We start from the raw sequence: 21,135 nt of genomic DNA, 5'->3' as shown, positions 1-21,135 counted from the left end.
GAATAGAAAGTCATTTGAGCAGTCTCCAAACTTATCAGCAAATTCTCATGTATTTAACAAATTAGGAAATTATTTATATCCAATAATTTCGTAAGTCAACAACTAGGTGTATCAGAATTTTTGTAGGAATTTTTGACACCCCTAACACGAAACTGCGAATAAAATATAAAAAACTCGTAATTTCTCTTTTAAAAGTGGGTTGTTTATTTTCTTTATGGATTATACTTCCAAAATAAACTAAAGTTGTTTTAAAAGTAATAGAAATTTTTATTTTTTAAAAAACAGTAATGAATTTTACGAACTCAATATTTTTCAATTTTTAAACTTTAAAAATCTATCAAAATTTTTCTATTGATTCTATTTTTACGATTTTTTCAGGGTCAATGTGAAATGTTATGCTCTTTCCAATAAACCGAATATAATATTTTAGACAAACGTTTTTTTTTTTTAAATTTACGCCCTCCCCCCATTTTCAAGTGTCTATTTAAAAAGTAAATAATTAATTTACTCACCAAAGTGTTATATATCATAAATTGAAGAAAAAAGGTAAATAAATAATATATTCAAATTTAAAAAAAAAAAAGTAGTGTTTTTTAGAAATTTACCTGTAAAGTTTGAAGTTAAAACTTTTTTTTTTAAACCACGTTGTTTTTTCTTGTTTTTTCTTTTAATGAAACCTTGGTCCTTGCTCCTTTAATTGAAAAAAAAAATTAGGGCTTGAATTACATTTTTCGAGTAGTTATAAGCTTGGAAAGACAGGGGGTCGAATAATTCACGCCTCCCATTTTGCAATGTCTATTAAAAAGTAAATAATTCATTCACCAAAGTGTTATATATCACAAATTGATGAGAAAAGGTCAATAAATAATATATTCAAATTTAAAACAAAAAAGTAGTGTTTTTTTAGAAATTTACCTGTAAAGTCCGAAGTTTAAAACCTTTTTTTTTTAAAAAAACACGTTTTTTATTTATTTATTTATTTATTTATTTTTTTTAATGAAACCTTGGTCCTTGCTCCTTTTAATTGAAAAAAAAAAAAAAAAATTAGGGCTTGAATTACATTTTTCGAGGAGTTATAAGCTTGGAAAGACGGGGTGGAATTATTCACTATTTTTCACGAAATTTCTGACACACCTAGTGAACAACATTATATTAAAAAAATTAGTTTTAGAATAATTTAACGAACTCATAACATTTGTGCCCCCCTTCGACGTATATATTCCGGACAAATGGCAAAATCCCAGTCATCATTGTTGAGGTCCTAGATGCCCAGATATTTATATCAGATCTATCTGCGTTCCATGTTTAAAAAGGATGTGTCCTCTGTAGTATCAGACCTGACGGAACGATTAATTGTAGGTATAAACCGTTACATACCCCCGAAAAAAGTTCCAGCAAAAACCTAACGCCCAACTGTGGTTCTCTCCGGAATGTGCTGCTGCCATCGCGCACAGAAATCACTTTTTCCCTTGCTTCCAACCTAACAGATATACTGGGACTAAGGCCGCTTTCAGAACTTATGATTATATCTCATAGGATAAGCGAATCTCTCAACAGAGGCTTCCTTTCTGCGGCAATGGATACTCTACGGGGAGGGCGGGGGGCAGACTTAGTCGCATAGGGCAGAATTACCTTGTTTCCTTCAATAACTACAAGAAACCTTCTCTACTACCAATAGCAATTGCCAAAGACTCTTTATCTGAGAGTACATCTTTTAAACTCCTCGGCCTAACGTTCACAAGAAACATGAGTTGGAAAAATTACATTGAGAGCATTGCCAGGACCGCTGCGGAAAAGGTAGGTTCTCTCTACCGTGCTAAAAAGCTACTAACGCCCGAAAGTATCCTGTACCTCTATAAGGCCACCATTCGCCCATGTATGGAGTATTGTCATATTTGGCCTGGTGCATCTGCTACTAGTCTCTCACTCCTAGACAAGGTTCAAAAGAGAGTTGCCAACCTGATAGGTCCTGAACTGTCATCTAAGCTTCAGTCTCTGTCCCATCAGTGAAATGTTGTATCCCTCTGCCTGTTCTACAAGTACTTTAACGGTGACTGCTCGACGAACTGCAAGCACTTGTACCCCCTCGATGTAAATACCTCCGACAAACCCAACAAGGAGCAAAATCCCACCCCTTCACAGTTGAGATCCCTAGATATAAGAGAGCCTTCTACTCCAGTAGTTTCTTCCCAAGAACCGTCAGACTTTGGAATTCCCTCCCAGGTTCTTGCTTCCCCAACTGTACTGACATGCAGAAGTTCAAGTGTAACTTGCTGCTCAACTCCCCACATAGTACCCCCTGTAGCTTATGTCATTGATAGTAGCCCCCTATATCAATGTGGCAATGTGCCTTGTTTGGGGTGAAAATGTAATAAAAAAAATTTTTTTTTAAAAATGCCCTGGACATATCAAAGGCCTTTGATAGAGTATGACATAAAGGTCTTCTTCACAAGATCTCCAGCTATGGTAAAGCTGGAAATGTCTTCTAGGTTATTAAATCATTTCTCTCTGATAGGTTCATAAGAGTAGTGATTGATGGGCAGAAATCAGAAGCTCATAGTATTAATGCTGGAGTCCCTCATGGTTCATCCTGGGTCCAACTCTCTTCCAAATCTACATCAATGATCTTCCAAAACACATACTTAGATCATTCGTTGACATGTATGCTGACGACGCTACCATCTATGTCAGCAAATCAAAGGCCGGAAATGAATAAGTTCTCTCTGATGCACTCTCTCTGGTCTTGAGCGTGTGGTGCAATGGAGAAAAAAGTGGCTGGTTATTTTTAATGCATCTAAAACCAAGCTTCTATCTTCACTTCATCACTGTTCTGATCCCTATCTAGCATCAATTAAATTGAATGGTTCTAGTCTTGTCGAGGCCTCATGTTTTGACAAGCTTCTGAGCTTGACCTTTACTTCTGATCTGAAATGGAACATGTATATCAAATCCGTTGCTAAAGTCGCTGGAAAAATAGTGGGATCCTTCTATCGATCCAGTAGATATATCACTGCTAACGCAATTCTCTATCTATATAAGAGCCAGGTACATCCAAGGATAGAGTATTGTTGCCACATCTGGGTAGGAGCTGCTAGAAAGACCTTATCTTGCCTTGACAGAGTTTGAAATAGATTTCGTAACCTAGTAGGGATATCCCTTTCTCTTCCCTTAAACCTCTTTCTTACAGAAAAGATGTTGCGAGCCAGTCTGCTTAATCGTTATTTTCATGGAAAGTGCTTGTCTGAGCTATAATCTATGGTCCCCCCTCGCCAAACTTTCACAAAAAAAACCTTTTCTAGCTAAAAACACAATCAATAATTTCCCCCCTCTTTATCTGTGCCTAAACCTAAACATAGATTCCAAGAACTGTACACCTGTGGAACTGTCTTCTGTTTGCCTGCTTTCCAACGACATTATGGGAATCAAAATTCTGCCTGTTTCTCTCATTCGGGGATGGATGATTCGTGAGAATTTACCAGAAACGCTATTCGACTATGCCCGGGGTGCATAATTTCACCACACGTGTTTTTATGCGTATCGTTATATTCGTTTATTATGTGGTTCATTGTTTCGTCCCTTTGTCCACACAGTCCAAATTTGCTTGTTTACTGGGTCTCATCTATCTTAGCTTTCATGTATTTTGTTATGATCATATATATATATATATATATATATATATATTGCACTTGTCTGTTAACAACACATTTTTCTCTGTTCGAGTAGTGTGGGATTTCTTTGGTCAGTTTCAGCAACGGTTGCTTTCTTTCCATTTTACTTTTCTCGCCATTTTTGTTTCCAATTTCACTGTTCTTAATAATTTTTATGATACTTTTTTGTAGTGATAATCAGCCCTTCTGTACTTTGGGTTATTCTACTTTTTATTTTTTCTATTACTAGATGTACCCGGCATTACTCGGTCTTTTTGAAAAAAAAAAAAAACAGTTCATATCTTGTAAAAAATCTTCTATCAAGTACCATTTTGTTCAATTTTTACTCCTTAGCAGGCCTTTTTTCCAGATGAAAACCGATTAAAGTTTTCCACATGTCTGAATACCTTGTATACCAAATTTAAAGTCTGTAGATCAAAAATTCGTTGAGTATATAGGTTGAGAAGTGTCCTCACACACATTCTCACTTTTATATTTAGAATTTTTTTTTTCTTTAAACTCTTTTATCGTAAGATTTGCGCAAGTTTCTCGAGTAAATAAAAGTCCGCCCCTCCTTCTTACATAGTCGGTCAGTGTTATCATTTGGATGTAGGGCCTTGTGTATGGTCATTAGTTTTCTAGTGTTTTGGCCACAGTATCTAAAGTTTGCTTTGAACCAAAATATCTTTTACTGCCCAGAGTATTCCCCCCCACCCTCATTTTTCATTTGCTTTCAATAAGTTGTGTTCAAATATTCTCTTCCATTTTTGTGGATTTGATGACATTCGCTTTGAATATATCGTGCTCGCCACGGGCTTTCTTGGTCTATCGCTTGCAGAGGTCTTTTACGGTTTCACAATTTCCTTTTTTAAATCCATCTCCAAGTAGTGCATACTTTTGCATTCCAAATTCGATTTGAATATTATGGCGTAATATTCAAGAGTTTAATAACTCTTTATATATTTTTATTTAATATTTGTTCACTTGGTATTTTCCGACGTCATTATTAGTGATTGCTCGTTGGTCATATAGTAAGTGGCGTTTCCTGGAGTCAGAATTACACGTTCCTCTAGATTGCCAGCTATATTTCAATAATTGTTGCAAATCATTTTTTGTTATCGCAACATCCACTTACCAAAGATTTTTTCTCTGTTTCCCGCTCTCAATCAATCGCTCTTCTACCCTCCTCTTTCCCATGCACTCGTTTCTCCTCGCTCCATTTTCCACATAAATCTTCCCTCTCGCTCTCTCCACTTCCCTTTCAGTCTCTCTCTCTCTCGACTTCCCTTTCAGTCTCTCTCTCTCTCGACTTCCCTTTCAGTCTCTCTCTCTCTCGACTTCCCTTTCAGTCTCTCTCTCTCTCGACTTCCCTTTCAGTCTCTCTCTCTCTCGACTTCCCTTTCAGTCTCTCTCTCTCTCTCGACTTCCCTTTCAGTCTCTCTCTCTCTCGACTTCCCTTTCAGTCTCTCTCTCTCTCGACTTCCCTTTCAGTCTCTCTCTCTCTCGACTTCCCTTTCAGTCTCTCTCTCTCTCGACTTCCCTTTCAGTCTCTCTCTCTCTCGACTTCCCTTTCAGTCTCTCTCTCTCTCGACTTCCCTTTCAGTCTCTCTCTCTCTCCACTTCCCTTTCAGTCTCTCTCTCTCCACTTCCCTTTCAGTCTCTCTCTCTCTCCACTTCCCTTTCAGTCTCTCTCTCTCTCCACTTCCCTTTCAGTCTCTCTCTCTCTCCACTTCCCTTTCAGTCTCTCTCTCTCCACTTCCCTTTCAGTCTCTCTCTCTCCACTTCCCTTTCAGTCTCTCTCTCTCTCCACTTCCCTTTCAGTCTCTCTCTCTCTCTCCACTTCCCTTTCAGTCTCTCTCTCTCTCTCCACTTCCCTTTCAGTCTCTCTCTCTCTCTCCACTTCCCTTTCAGTCTCTCTCTCTCTCTCCACTTCCCTTTCAGTCTCTCTCTCTCTCTCCACTTCCCTTTCAGTCTCTCTCTCTCTCTCCACTTCCCTTTCAGTCTCTCTCTCTCTCCACTTCCCTTTCAGTCTCTCTCTCTGTCTCCACTTCTCTTTCAGTCTCTCTCTCTCTCTCCACTTCCCTTTCAGTCTCTCTCTCTCTCTCTCCACTTCCCTTTCAGTCTCTCTCTCTCTCTCCACTTCCCTTTCAGTCTCTCTCTCTCTCTCTCCACTTCCCTTTCAGTCTCTCTCTCTCTCTCCACTTCCCTTTCAGTCTCTCTCTCTCTCTCTCCACTTCCCTTTCAGTCTCTCTCTCTCTCTCTCCACTTCCCTTTCAGTCTCTCTCTCTCTCTCCACTTCCCTTTCAGTCTCTCTCTCTCTCTCCACTTCCCTTTCAGTCTCTCTCTCTCTCTCCACTTCCCTTTCAGTCTCTCTCTCTCTCTCCACTTCCCTTTCAGTCTCTCTCTCTCTCTCCACTTCCCTTTCAGTCTCTCTCTCTCTCTCCACTTCCCTTTCAGTCTCTCTCTCTCTCTCCACTTCCCTTTCAGTCTCTCTCTCTCTCTCCACTTCCCTTTCAGTCTCTCTCTCTCTCTCCACTTCCCTTTCAGTCTCTCTCTCTCTCTCCACTTCCCTTTCAGTCTCTCTCTCTCTCTCCACTTCCCTTTCAGTCTCTCTCTCTCTCTCCACTTCCCTTTCAGTCTCTCTCTCTCTCCACTTCCCTTTCAGTCTCTCTCTCTCTCTCCACTTCCCTTTCAGTCTCTCTCTCTCTCTCCACTTCCCTTTCAGTCTCTCTCTCTCTCTCCACTTCCCTTTCAGTCTCTCTCTCTCTCCACTTCCCTTTCAGTCTCTCTCTCTCTCCACTTCCCTTTCAGTCTCTCTCTCTCTCTCCACTTCCCTTTCAGTCTCTCTCTCTCTCTCCACTTCCCTTTCAGTCTCTCTCTCTCTCTCCACTTCCCTTTCAGTCTCTCTCTCTCTCTCCACTTCCCTTTCAGTCTCTCTCTCTCTCTCCACTTCCCTTTCAGTCTCTCTCTCTCTCTCCACTTCCCTTTCAGTCTCTCTCTCTCTCTCCACTTCCCTTTCAGTCTCTCTCTCTCTCTCCACTTCCCTTTCAGTCTCTCTCTCTCTCTCCACTTTCCTTTCAGTCTCTCTCTCTCTCTCCACTTCCCTTTCAGTCTCTCTCTCTCTCTCCACTTCCCTTTCAGTCTCTCTCTCTCTCTCCACTTCCCTTTCAGTCTCTCTCTCTCTCTCCACTTCCCTTTCAGTCTCTCTCTCTCTCTCCACTTCCCTTTCAGTCTCTCTCTCTCTCTCCACTTCCCTTTCAGTCTCTCTCTCTCTCTCCACTTCCCTTTCAGTCTCTCTCTCTCTCTCCACTTCCCTTTCAGTCTCTCTCTCTCTCTCCACTTCCCTTTCAGTCTCTCTCTCTCTCTCCACTTCCCTTTCAGTCTCTCTCTCTCTCTCCACTTCCCTTTCAGTCTCTCTCTCTCTCTCTCCACTTCCCTTTCAGTCTCTCTCTCTCTCTCTCCACTTCCCTTTCAGTCTCTCTCTCTCTCTCTCCACTTCCCTTTCAGTCTCTCTCTCTCTCTCTCCACTTCCCTTTCAGTCTCTCTCTCTCTCTCTCCACTTCCCTTTCAGTCTCTCTCTCTCTCTCTCCACTTCCCTTTCAGTCTCTCTCTCTCTCTCTCCACTTCCCTTTCAGTCTCTCTCTCTCTCTCTCCACTTCCCTTTCAGTCTCTCTCTCTCTCTCTCCACTTCCCTTTCAGTCTCTCTCTCTCTCTCTCCACTTCCCTTTCAGTCTCTCTCTCTCTCTCTCCACTTCCCTTTCAGTCTCTCTCTCTCTCTCTCCACTTCCCTTTCAGTCTCTCTCTCTCTCTCTCCACTTCCCTTTCAGTCTCTCTCTCTCTCTCTCCACTTCCCTTTCAGTCTCTCTCTCTCTCTCTCCACTTCCCTTTCAGTCTCTCTCTCTCTCCACTTCCCTTTCAGTCTCTCTCTCTCTCTCTCCACTTCCCTTTCAGTCTCTCTCTCTCTCTCTCCACTTCCCTTTCAGTCTCTCTCTCTCTCCACTTCCCTTTCAGTCTCTCTCTCTCTCCACTTCCCTTTCAGTCTCTCTCTCTCTCTCTCCACTTCCCTTTCAGTCTCTCTCTCTCTCTCCACTTCCCTTTCAGTCTCTCTCTCTCTCTCTCCACTTCCCTTTCAGTCTCTCTCTCTCTCTCTCCACTTCCCTTTCAGTCTCACTCTCTCTCTCTCCACTTCCCTTTCAGTCTCTCTCTCTCTCTCTCCACTTCCCTTTCAGTCTCTCTCTCTCTCTCTCCACTTCCCTTTCAGTCTCTCTCTCTCTCTCTCCACTTCCCTTTCAGTCTCTCTCTCTCTCTCAACTTCCCTTTCAGTCTCTCTCTCTCTCTCTCCACTTCCCTTTCAGTCTCTCTCTCTCTCTCCACTTCCCTTTCAGTCTCTCTCTCTCTCTCTCCACTTCCCTTTCAGTCTCTCTCTCTCTCTCTCCACTTCCCTTTCAGTCTCTCTCTCTCTCTCTCCACTTCCCTTTCAGTCTCTCTCTCTCTCTCTCCACTTCCCTTTCAGTCTCTCTCTCTCTCTCCACTTCCCTTTCAGTCTCTCTCTCTCTCTCCACTTCCCTTTCAGTCTCTCTCTCTCTCTCCACTTCCCTTTCAGTCTCTCTCTCTCTCTCCACTTCCCTTTCAGTCTCTCTCTCTCTCTCCACTTCCCTTTCAGTCTCTCTCTCTCTCTCCACTTCCCTTTCAGTCTCTCTCTCTCTCTCCACTTCCCTTTCAGTCTCTCTCTCTCTCTCCACTTCCCTTTCAGTCTCTCTCTCTCTCTCTCCACTTCCCTTTCAGTCTCTCTCTCTCTCTCTCCACTTCCCTTTCAGTCTCTCTCTCTCTCTCTCCACTTCCCTTTCAGTCTCTCTCTCTCTCTCTCCACTTCCCTTTCAGTCTCTCTCTCTCTCTCTCCACTTCCCTTTCAGTCTCTCTCTCTCTCTCTCTCCACTTCCCTTTCAGTCTCTCTCTCTCTCTCTCCACTTCCCTTTCAGTCTCTCTCTCTCTCTCTCCACTTCCCTTTCAGTTTCTCTCTCTCTCTCTCCACTTCCCTTTCAGTCTCTCTCTCTCTCTCTCTCTCACTTCCCTTTCAGTCTCTCTCTCTCTCTCCACTTCCCTTTCAGTCTCTCTCTCTCTCTCTCTCCACTTCCCTTTCAGTCTCTCTCTCTCTCTCTCCACTTCCCTTTCAGTCTCTCTCTCTCTCTCTCTCCACTTCCCTTTCAGTCTCTCTCTCTCTCTCTCTCCACTTCCCTTTCAGTCTCTCTCTCTCTCTCTCTCTCCACTTCCCTTTCAGTCTCTCTCTCTCTCTCCACTTCCCTTTCAGTCTCTCTCTCTCTCTCCACTTCCCTTTCAGTCTCTCTCTCTCTCTCCACTTCCCTTTCAGTCTCTCTCTCTCTCTCCACTTCCCTTTCAGTCTCTCTCTCTCTCTCCACTTCCCTTTCAGTCTCTCTCTCTCTCTCCACTTCCCTTTCAGTCTCTCTCTCTCTCTCCACTTCCCTTTCAGTCTCTCTCTCTCTCTCCACTTCCCTTTCAGTCTCTCTCTCTCTCTCCACTTCCCTTTCAGTCTCTCTCTCTCTCTCCACTTCCCTTTCAGTCTCTCTCTCTCTCCACTTCCCTTTCAGTCTCTCTCTCTCTCTCCACTTCCCTTTCAGTCTCTCTCTCTCTCTCCACTTCCCTTTCAGTCTCTCTCTCTCTCCACTTCCCTTTCAGTCTCTCTCTCTCTCTCCACTTTCCTTTCAGTCTCTCTCTCTCTCTCCACTTTCCTTTCAGTCTCTCTCTCTCTCTCCACTTCCCTTTCAGTCTCTCTCTCTCTCTCTCCACTTCCCTTTCAGTCTCTCTCTCTCTCTCCACTTCCCTTTCAGTCTCTCTCTCTCTCTCCACTTCCCTTTCAGTCTCTCTCTCTCTCTCCACTTCCCTTTCAGTCTCTCTCTCTCTCTCCACTTCCCTTTCAGTCTCTCTCTCTCTCTCCACTTCCCTTTCAGTCTCTCTCTCTCTCTCCACTTCCCTTTCAGTCTCTCTCTCTCTCCACTTCCCTTTCAGTCTCTCTCTCTCTCTCCACTTCCCTTTCAGTCTCTCTCTCTCTCTCTCCACTTCCCTTTCAGTCTCTCTCTCTCTCTCTCCACTTCCCTTTCAGTCTCTCTCTCTCTCTCTCTCCACTTCCCTTTCAGTCTCTCTCTCTCTCTCTCCACTTCCCTTTCAGTCTCTCTCTCTCTCTCTCCACTTCCCTTTCAGTCTCTCTCTCTCTCTCTCCACTTCCCTTTCAGTCTCTCTCTCTCTCTCTCCACTTCCCTTTCAGTCTCCCTCTCTCTCTCTCCACTTCCCTTTCAGTCTCCCTCTCTCTCTCTCCACTTCCCTTTCAGTCTCTCTCTCTCTCTCTCCACTTCCCTTTCAGTCTCTCTCTCTCTCTCTCCACTTCCCTTTCAGTCTCTCTCTCTCTCTCCACTTCCCTTTCAGTCTCTCTCTCTCTCTCCACTTCCCTTTCAGTCTCTCTCTCTCTCTCTCCACTTCCCTTTCAGTCTCTCTCTCTCTCTCTCCACTTCCCTTTCAGTCTCTCTCTCTCTCCACTTCCCTTTCAGTCTCTCTCTCTCTCCACTTCCCTTTCAGTCTCTCTCTCTCTCCACTTCCCTTTCAGTCTCTCTCTCTCTCTCCACTTCCCTTTCAGTCTCTCTCTCTCTCTCTCCACTTCCCTTTCAGTCTCTCTCTCTCTCTCTCCACTTCCCTTTCAGTCTCACTCTCTCTCTCTCCACTTCCCTTTCAGTCTCTCTCTCTCTCTCTCTCCACTTCCCTTTCAGTCTCTCTCTCTCTCTCTCTCTCCACTTCCCTTTCAGTCTCTCTCTCTCTCTCTCTCCACTTCCCTTTCAGTCTCTCTCTCTCTCTCCACTTCCCTTTCAGTCTCTCTCTCTCTCTCAACTTCCCTTTCAGTCTCTCTCTCTCTCTCTCCACTTCCCTTTCAGTCTCTCTCTCTCTCTCTCCACTTCCCTTTCAGTCTCTCTCTCTCTCTCTCCACTTCCCTTTCAGTCTCTCTCTCTCTCTCTCCACTTCCCTTTCAGTCTCTCTCTCTCTCTCTCCACTTCCCTTTCAGTCTCTCTCTCTCTCTCCACTTCCCTTTCAGTCTCTCTCTCTCTCTCCACTTCCCTTTCAGTCTCTCTCTCTCTCTCCACTTCCCTTTCAGTCTCTCTCTCTCTCTCCACTTCCCTTTCAGTCTCTCTCTCTCTCTCCACTTCCCTTTCAGTCTCTCTCTCTCTCTCCACTTCCCTTTCAGTCTCTCTCTCTCTCTCCACTTCCCTTTCAGTCTCTCTCTCTCTCTCCACTTCCCTTTCAGTCTCTCTCTCTCTCTCCACTTCCCTTTCAGTCTCTCTCTCTCTCTCTCCACTTCCCTTTCAGTCTCTCTCTCTCTCTCTCCACTTCCCTTTCAGTCTCTCTCTCTCTCTCTCCACTTCCCTTTCAGTCTCTCTCTCTCTCCACTTCCCTTTCAGTCTCTCTCTCTCTCTCTCTCCACTTCCCTTTCAGTCTCTCTCTCTCTCTCTCCACTTCCCTTTCAGTCTCTCTCTCTCTCTCTCTCTCTCCACTTCCCTTTCAGTCTCTCTCTCTCTCTCTCCACTTCCCTTTCAGTCTCTCTCTCTCTCTCTCCACTTCCCTTTCAGTCTCTCTCTCTCTCTCTCTCCACTTCCCTTTCAGTCTGTCTCTCTCTCTCTCTCCACTTCCCTTTCAGTCTCTCTCTCTCTCTCTCTCCACTTCCCTTTCAGTCTCTCTCTCTCTCTCTCTCCACTTCCCTTTCAGTCTCTCTCTCTCTCTCCACTTCCCTTTCAGTCTCTCTCTCTCTCTCCACTTCCCTTTCAGTCTCTCTCTCTCTCTCCACTTCCCTTTCAGTCTCTCTCTCTCTCTCCACTTCCCTTTCAGTCTCTCTCTCTCTCTCCACTTCCCTTTCAGTCTCTCTCTCTCTCTCCACTTCCCTTTCAGTCTCTCTCTCTCTCTCCACTTCCCTTTCAGTCTCTCTCTCTCTCTCCACTTCCCTTTCAGTCTCTCTCTCTCTCTCCACTTCCCTTTCAGTCTCTCTCTCTCTCTCCACTTCCCTTTCAGTCTCTCTCTCTCTCGCCACTTCCCTTTCCGTCTCTCTCTCCCTTCCAGCCACTTCCCTACCTCCGTCTCTCTCTCTCGCCACTTCCCTACCTCCGTCTCTCTCTCTCTCTCTCTCGACTTCCATACCTCCGTCTCTCTCTCTCTCTCTCTCTCGACTTCCATACCTCCGTCTCTCTCTCTCTCTCTCTCTCGACTTCCCTACCTCCGTCTCTCTCTCTCTCTCTCGACTTCCCTACCTCCGTCTCTCTCTCTCTCTCTCGACTTCCCTACCTCCGTCTCTCTCTCTCTCTCTCGACTTCCCTACCTCCGTCTCTCTCTCTCTCTCTCGACTTCCCTACCTCCGTCTCTCTCTCTCTCTCTCGACTTCCCTACCTCCGTCTCTCTCTCTCTCTCTCTCTCGACTTCCCTACCTCCGTCTCTCTCTCTCTCTCTCTCTCGACTTCCCTACCTCCGTCTCTCTCTCTCTCTCTCTCTCGACTTCCCTACCTCCGTCTCTCTCTCTCTCTCTCTCTCGACTTCCCTACCTCCGTCTCTCTCTCTCTCTCCACTTCCCTTTCAGTCTCTCTCTCTCTCTCTCCACTTCCCTTTCAGTCTCTCTCTCTCTCTCTCCACTTCCCTTTCAGTCTCTCTCTCTCTCTCTCCACTTCCCTTTCAGTCTCTCTCTCTCTCCACTTCCCTTTCAGTCTCTCTCTCTCTCTCTCTCCACTTCCCTTTCAGTCTCTCTCTCTCTCTCTCTCCACTTCCCTTTCAGTCTCTCTCTCTCTCTCTCTCCACTTCCCTTTCAGTCTCTCTCTCTCTCTCTCTCCACTTCCCTTTCAGTCTCTCTCTCTCTCTCTCCACTTCCCTTTCAGTCTCTCTCTCTCTCTCTCCACTTCCCTTTCAGTCTCTCTCTCTCTCTCTCTCCACTTCCCTTTCAGTCTCTCTCTCTCTCTCTCCACTTCCCTTTCAGTCTCTCTCTCTCTCTCCACTTCCCTTTCAGTCTCTCTCTCTCTCTCCACTTCCCTTTCAGTCTCTCTCTCTCTCTCTCCACTTCCCTTTCAGTCTCTCTCTCTCTCTCCACTTCCCTTTCAGTCTCTCTCTCTCTCTCCACTTCCCTTTCAGTCTCTCTCTCTCTCTCCACTTCCCTTTCAGTCTCTCTCTCTCTCGCCACTTCCCTTTCCGTCTCTCTCTCTCTCGCCACTTCCCTACCTCCGTCTCTCTCTCTCGCCACTTCCCTACCTCTGTCTCTCTCTCTCGCCACTTCCCTACCTCCGTCTCTCTCTCTCGCCACTTCCCTACCTCCGTCTCTCTCTCTCTCTCTCTCGACTTCCATACCTCCGTCTCTCTCTCTCTCTCTCTCTCTCCTTCCCTACCTCCGTCTCTCTCTCTCTCTCTCTCCTTCCCTACCTCCGTCTCTCTCTCTCTCTCTCGACTTCCCTACCTCCGTCTCTCTCTCTCTCTCTCTCGACTTCCCTACCTCCGTCTCTCTCTCTCTCTCTCGACTTCCCTACCTCCGTCTCTCTCTCTCTCTCTCTCGACTTCCCTACCTCCGTCTCTCTCTCTCTCTCTCGACTTCCCTACCTCCGTCTCTCTCTCTCTCTCTCTCTCGACTTCCCTACCTCCGTCTCTCTCTCTCTCTCTCTCTCTCGACTTCCCTACCTCCGTCTCTCTCTCTCTCTCTCTCTCTCTCGACTTCCCTACCTCCGTCTCTCTCTCTCTCTCTCTCTCGACTTCCCTACCTCCGTCTCTCTCTCTCTCTCTCTCTCTCTCGACTTCCCTACCTCCGTCTCTCTCTCTCTCTCTCGACTTCCCTACCTCCGTCTCTCTCTCTCTCTCTCGACTTCCCTACCTCCGTCTCTCTCTCTCTCTCGACTTCCCTACCTCCGTCTCTCTCTCTCTCTCGACTTCCCTACCTCCGTCTCTCTCTCTCTCTCTCGACTTCCCTACCTCCGTCTCTCTCTCTCTCTCTCGACTTCCCTACCTCCGTGTCTCTCTCTCTCTCTCTCTCTCTCGACTTCCCTACCTCCGTCTCTCTCTCTCTCTCTCTCTCTCTCGACTTCCCTACCTCCGTCTCTCTCTCTCTCGACTTCCCTACCTCCGTCTCTCTCTCTCTCTCGACTTCCCTACCTCCGTCTCTCTCTCTCTCGACTTCCCTACCTCCGTCTCTCTCTCTCTCGACTTCCCTACCTCCGTCTCTCTCTCTCTCCACTTCCCTACCTCCGTCTCTCTCTCTCTCCACTTCCCTACCTCCGTCTCTCTCTCTCTCCACTTCCCTACCTCCGTCTCTCTCTCTCTCCACTTCCCTACCTCCGTCTCTCTCTCTCTCCACTTCCCTACCTCCGTCTCTCTCTCTCTCCACTTCCCTACCTCCGTCTCTCTCTCTCTCCACTTCCCTACCTCTGTCTCTCTCTCTCCACTTCCCTACCTCTGTCTCTCTCTCTCCACTTCCCTACCTCTGTCTCTCTCTCTCCACTTCCCTACCTCTGTCTCTCTCTCTCTCCACTTCCCTACCTCTGTCTCTCTCTCTCTCGACTTCCCTGCCTCTGTCTCTCTCTCTCTCCACTTCTCTGTCTCTCTCTCTGTCTCTTTCTCTTCCCTCTCTCTCCCCTATCTCTCGGTCGCTCTACTCTTTCCTCTATCTTTCTTTCTCTCCTCTCACTCTCTTTCTCTCTCTTTAACCTCTTCCATTCTTCCCTATCTCTCTCTCTCTCTCTCTCTCTCCTGTTTCCTCCATTTTCTCTCACTTTTTACTCACTGTGTCTTTCCCTTCTTTTACTTCTCACTCTATTATCCTCCTTCTTTTCTACCCACTCTCTTCTCGTACATATTGCAATAACCTCCTGTTATTTCGTTATTGTGTCACAAAAAAAAAACGAAATAGACTATTTTCTATAATCTGACCACCTTAGCAGCCCTCTTTTGAACATCATCAGACCTAATAATCTTAATAATAACCCTCTAGTTCAGTGTCAGCGCTCGCATGTAGCCACGCACGCATCACACACACGCACTTCACCCCCCCACCTCCCCCGCAACATCACATCCTTCTTCATCCTCGTCTCGCGTGTTTCTCGCCCGCACTCTGCGTGTAACCGAGCGTCTGTGTTCGCTTTTAACAGTTCTCCTTCTCTCTTCTTTCTTTACCGAAAAAAAAGACCCCTCTCTCCTTTTCTCACTTTCTCTCAGGAGAGAGTGCGCGTATGAAAGCAGAGTAAAGATGACGACATTACTGAGGAAAGCCGTTGTCCCCTTTGGTCACCCTCCCCATTATTTTAGCACGAGGACGCCGTCATCATCCAGCTTGTCCATCCATCTATCTAGCCAGTTTCCTTTCTCTTGGCCAGCTAACTACCAGCCGATTATTTTCTATATTTTAGAAATGTCTTCCTATGACGCCATCAACCTCCTATCCCTCTGCTCAAGGCTTCAGTAAGGCTTCTTCTTAAAAGCTTTCTTCTTCACTTAAATTTCACTTTTCTTTTTCTTTCCTTGTTTTTTCTTTCATTTCTTACCTGCCGACTTTGTAGTAGTGAGCATATATATATATATATATATATATATATATATATATATATATATATATATATATATATATATATATATATATATATATATATATATATATTAGATAGACGTCCTACCTGTGTTTTTTTTTCTATTTTTTGTTACCTGCATTCGGCTTCTTTTTTTTTTATTATTATTTTTATCTTGTTTCAGCTTATTCAATGTTTAAACGAAAATCTTTCTTAAAATCCATTTTTTAAGTATTTTATAAATGCTACGTTTAGTAAAAAAAAAAAAAAAAAAAAAAAAAGTAGCCCATAAAAATTTTTTTAATTTTTTTTTTATTTCAATTCTCTTTCAAATATTTCATTGTACATTATAAAAAATATGTATACTGTAAGAAAAAAATATTTCTATTATCTAATTTATTTCTGCTTGTGTATTGTTTTGTAAGCTGGTTTAAATGCTCGATTGTACATGTGTTTTTTTTTTTAATTTATTTTTTTATTTTAGTAAAGAGAGGAGAAAGAGAGCTACACAATACAAATTGTTATTTCAATGTTTAAATGAAACTCTACTATATGCATCGTTCGGCAAATCGAAGTTTCGGTCTCTATGGCGTCATCAGCTCTACTAACAACTAATTTAGTAGCGAGCACTTTTGGAATGGATATCTACCGACTTATTACACGATAATAAGCCTCTACTAATCACACACACACACACACACACACACACACACACACACACACATATCTATCCTAGAGTAGTTATACCTATCCGGCATGTCCTGTTTTTATCCGTCTTTAGAAAAAGAATGGGGACATTTTGAAATTAAGAATTAGATTATTGATTGAAACTATTATAAAACTATATGTTATGGGTAACATTATTATATTTTTTCATCTTTATTTATAAAATTATTGCCTGTAAATAGATTCTAATACTTTCAATCCGTTAATACATCCGTGTTTGATGTGAAGTGGCATTCAATTCGACAGTTTAAATGCGTTAAACTTCCTGTCATGTTTTGAAGGGCCACGAAGTAATTCATTTTTATTTATTTATTAACTATTGACAAAATATTAAAATGACTGACCTGTTTACAAATAAACCGAAACGCATTCCGTAATGACTAAGGATTAAAAAAAAAACCCTCAATTTTCAATTCAATAAATGTGAGATAAATAAACAAGAAAACATAATTCATGTCGAGTCGAGAGACGCAAATACACGCGATAATTGGTCCCATAATTTTATTAATATCCTAAATAATGTCCCAAATAATGTCTGCCTTTTTGTCTATCTCTCTCTCTCTTCTCATATATATATAATATATATAGCTTGCCTAACACACTGACCTCTTTTTTTGTTGTTTGTTTGTGATGTTTTTCTTTTTTTTTTTGTTCACATCTTTTTTTCCTTTTTTTTCTTCTTTAATTCCTCGCTTCGTTGTGCTCACCATGAACCCCCTCTCTTCACTCCCCCCCACCTCTCATGTTTGTCATGAAACGTCCACTATACACCCGGGTATGATGATGATGTCATGCAGTGCAAGCATTAAATGCGGCCCCCTTCCTCTCCAGCCCCCCAAAAGACTGGCTATTTGCAGAGGGGGATATTTTTATGCATTATAATTTCATCTCCGGACGAACAGGAATGAGGAGTCCAACTATGACTGGTTTCGGTCCGTACGAAATATTGACGAAATGGAGCTGATTTAACTGGTGCTTCTACAGAATCTGAATTTTACCAAACCGACTTTTGCCTAACAAAACAAAGCACTTTCTTTGGTTGGGGTAAAATAAATAAAATTAATAGTCCGGTTCAAATTCTAAAGAATCATCTATGCTCAATTAAGCACTTAATGTTCAGATATATTAATTACGTTTCATTTTTTTTAGTATGTGTGTCGTTTTTATTATACGAGTTAAACGTAAAATGATCACTTTCTATTCGGCCGATCTTTGAGTAAAAAAAATCGAATAAATAAAATTTTCATTGTACTTTATAATAATAATAATAATAATAATAAGCAACTGTTTAGGATTCGTTAAAAAGTGATATAATGACCATAATCTTCGAAACGAGAAGGAACGGCAGAGCGTGTCGGTTACATGAACCATGTAAGTTGTCCAAAATGGTGTCTTTAATTTTTTTTTTTAAGGTAGACATCTGACGAGTACGTGACTAAATATGCAGCAATAACATAATTTTATAGATTTGTTAGTCGCAGTACTAAACAATATTGCAATGAATACCTTTTGAAAAGTAATAAATAACCAACTGAGAAAACTTGATATGTGGAACACACACACACACGAAATAAATAAATGAAAATGCTTATAAACACCTGGATGTTTAAACATTGTCTATACCGATAGAGTAAAATTGTTCTGGAAAAATAAATAAAATAAAAATACATGCGTAATTAAAAAAAAAAATGTCCAGTTTCGAGAGACAGTGGCTACTCCTTGTAAGAGTGCTTATACGATGAGCCTATGATAAAGCAACGGTTGCGCAATCTAACTGCACCTCTCCCGCTCGTGGCCAGGACTGGAAACAATGTCGTAAAGAGCAGAGAAAGACTGCTGTTATTTCATGGCTTTCCATCTAAACTAGTTAGATAATGCTTGAGAGTCTAGTTTACCCTACTATATAATCCAGAACTATGGAGAGGAGAGTATTCATACCTTTTGTGGGTCCCATTTTTATTTTTTCTCCCCAATTCACATTGTTAATTATCTAAAACTTAAAGGGGGAAATGCTCAATTACCAAGGGAAAGTTGTTTGGTTGTGGAGAGTAGGAGGGTAGCATAGACGGTGCTTATTTGGAATTAAACCTAATTAAAAAAAAAAAAATAAACTGCAGAAAAATCTCTGTATGCACCCGTATCGGAACGAAAATGTCAGATTCCAAAAATCACGTAGGCGGATCAAAGCATAACGTCTCTTAAAATTTGATTTTCTTAGTTAAAAAAAAAACCCAAAAAAACTACTTGATCAATTTACGTGATTTTTGGAATATTACATCGTTGTTCCGTAACGGGTACGCACATAAATTTCACTTTAAAGATTTTTCTATGTTTTCATCTTGAAAATAATAGGTTTCAATCTAAATAATCATTGCAGAGACTATAAAAACACTTCGGTTCTTTGGTAGAACAAGGATGCGTGGAGAAGATTAATGTTTTCATTGGTTTAAGACTCACAAATAATAATATGGGGCGACGTGACGGTGATCTTCGCATCCAAATTAAGTGTGTGTGTGGGGGGTCACCTAATCATGTTCAAATTATCTTTCTTTCTCATAACTTTCTTCATTACTAGGACTTATACTTGAGTCTTTGTGACATTACCAGACCTTTGCACGCCACTGACCCCAAATTGGCCCCTTTTTTAAACTATTTAATTCCAGTCAGCCATTATTCAGTTTCTTTTAAATGTTTCAAAATTGCTAATTTTAAAGGATCACAAAGCAATAATCCTATGTCAATCATTCGAATTACTGCTTAGAAAAAATGCCCGGCACGTGAATCTTCAAAATTCAAGGATGATTTTGAAGTCGTTTTAACTAGCTTGTATTTAAGTTTACACAAAAGCCGTTATGGCGCTTTTCGCCGCTTGTGTGCCCCTCAGGTCAACCATGTGCCTCTGTTGTATAAAAACAATTTATGAACACGCAGTGTCTGCATTTTACTGAGTGATGCTCACGTCGGCATGAAACTAATCTCTATTTTCTTGCCTCCTCACGCAGGGAAATATAACGTCGGTTTTTAAGGTATGTGTGTGTGTGGGGGGGCATCTCCCTCAAAGGGGACATTCTGGTCTGAGTAGAAAGCAAGAAAAATCTTTCTAGTTTGTTGTTTATTGTTTACCCCCCCCCCGCCGCCGCTCCGGCAAAGTTAGACATAATGTCAGTTTATCGTTCCATCCCATCAAGAAAACTGAACATTTTGGCTGTGTGCAAGATTATCTAGGATCTGTATTCTTCAATAAGGGCGCATCACTGATGCGCCGCATCAGGCGACACCTCCTTCATGAATGGAAAAAGTAATCCCTGGGAGGATGGTATCTTGTGCCGGACCAAAACAAATACTACACTTTGAAATATTTATTCCAGATCTGAAATGGAACACTTACGTCAAATTCGTTGCCAAGGTCGCTGGAAAAATGGTAGGATCCTTTTACCGCTCCAGTAGATATCTCACTGTTGATGCAATTCTCTATCTAGATAAGAACCAGGTACGTCCAAGGATTAAGTACTGTTGCCACATCTGGGTAGAAGCTGCTAGAAGGACCTTATCCTGTCTTGACAGAATTCAAAATAGACTTCGTAGCTTTGTGGGGGTGCCCTTTTCTCTTCTCTGCAACCTCTTTCCCACAGAATAGACGTTGCGAGCCTATTTATCGTTATTTTCACGGCAAGTGCTTGTCTGAGCTCCAATCTATGCTCCCCTCTCACCAAACTTTCACGAAAAACCCTCGTCTAGCTGAAAACACTATCAATAATTTCTCTCGCTCTTTATCTGTGTCTAAACGTAGATTCCATGAACAAAGCTTCTTTCTTAGAACTGCATGCCTGTAAAACTCTTCCGTTTTCCTGCTTTCCAAGTAATTACAATTTGGTTATTTTCAAGTCCAACGTAAACAAATTCATGCTGAGCCGTCCTTTTAAGTAATCCAATTTACCAAATTTCCACTACTAACAATTATTACGATATTATCCCAACGACTACCGTACATGCATTAACCCTTATCCTCGAGTCACATCCGGGTCTTGATAAGTGATGACTCCTGTGTAAAAAAAAAAAAAAAAAAAAAAAAAAAAACTAATGCACAATATATTACGTTTTAATAAATTAGGCACAAGGCCATTCAAAAGTGAGAAAATGGGTGTCGTTAATCATCTTTTGTCACCATGCATAGAAACTATACCATTCTTAACTAGAATCATCAATCACCATAATACCACATTTACTCGAGGGGCTATCCTACTTAAAGTTTCCCAAAACGTTCAAAAATTTTATTGAAAATAAATACGCCTATACACAATGATTTCATTGAGGGTCGTGAAGTAGGGAAAAACAAAGAATAAATATAAACACTTCCCACCCTTTCTAAATAGATCGCCCACCGTTTTCCTGTTTGTTTTGAACCGGAAACAAGGGGGCCAATATCTATCTAGGGATAAGAGTTGAATGGTAGAGAGGGGGGGATGGTGGCGGGAGATCTTGGATTTCTCCTGCTGACCGATGACAGAACAGAAACTACAGTGTAATCTTAAATCATGGAAAAATCCAATCACCAGATACGCAATTTATCGTCGTATACATGAAGAAAAAGACCATTTCCTCTTATCGGAGAAGTAAAGGTGGGCTGAGTAAAAAGAAAGAAAGAAAAAGAACTTGGTATTAACAAAGTTCTTTTTTTTTTCTTTCTTTCTTTTTCTTTTGAGATTCGTTTTAAAACATTAAAAAAAAGATGAATTTTTTACCTAGTTTCCATCTCAACATTTTCCTTTAAAATGACGACTTGCATAGGTTTTCGGGTCGCTAAAAACAAATATAGCATTAAAATATTTCGCAAATAAGTAGTTTTCCGGATATTAAGCAACGTCATTTCTTATGTTATTGTTGGTGACCGTCTTGGTACGCGCGAGCATGCTCTTGGTGTAAACACAACCCGAAGCAATTGCGTGCTCACTCGCGCGTTCCAAGATGGCAACCAGTCATAACATAAGAAATTACATTGCTTAATATCCGGAAAACTACTTATTTGCAGAAAATTAAAATACTATATTCCTTTTCAACATACCCGCAAACTACCAAACTCGTAATTTTAAAGGAAAATATTATGGTGAAACCAGGTAAAAATTTACCCAAATAAACTTTCCAAACCGAGCTATAAGTAATAATCAGTTTATACCTTGATTAATGTC

The 21,135-nt window shown here is 42.5% G+C and overlaps 1 protein-coding gene across 3 annotated transcripts in view; it reads left to right on the top strand.

Moving 5' to 3' along the window:
- Positions 1-21,135, top strand: part of LOC145243933 (uncharacterized) — a 409,975-nt gene that overhangs the window by 153,323 nt on the left and 235,517 nt on the right. The window contains exon 1 of one of the 3 annotated variants that reach the window (XM_080107059.1): positions 14,277-15,119. The exons of the other annotated variants lie outside the window; for them this stretch is intronic. Coding sequence (XP_079963185.1) covers positions 15,080-15,119 — 40 coding nt within the window. The 5' untranslated portion in view covers positions 14,277-15,079. Of the gene's footprint in view, positions 1-14,276; positions 15,120-21,135 lie in introns of those variants that run through there. 3 annotated transcript variants of the gene reach the window in all.

This window comes from Euprymna scolopes, chromosome 22 (genome assembly GCF_053919585.1).
Source record: "Euprymna scolopes isolate OS-2025 chromosome 22, ASM5391958v1, whole genome shotgun sequence".
Classification (NCBI taxonomy): domain Eukaryota; kingdom Metazoa; phylum Mollusca; class Cephalopoda; order Sepiida; family Sepiolidae; genus Euprymna; species Euprymna scolopes.
Note: the sequence above shows the minus strand (reverse complement) of the source record. Positions and strands in the feature narration are given on the sequence as shown.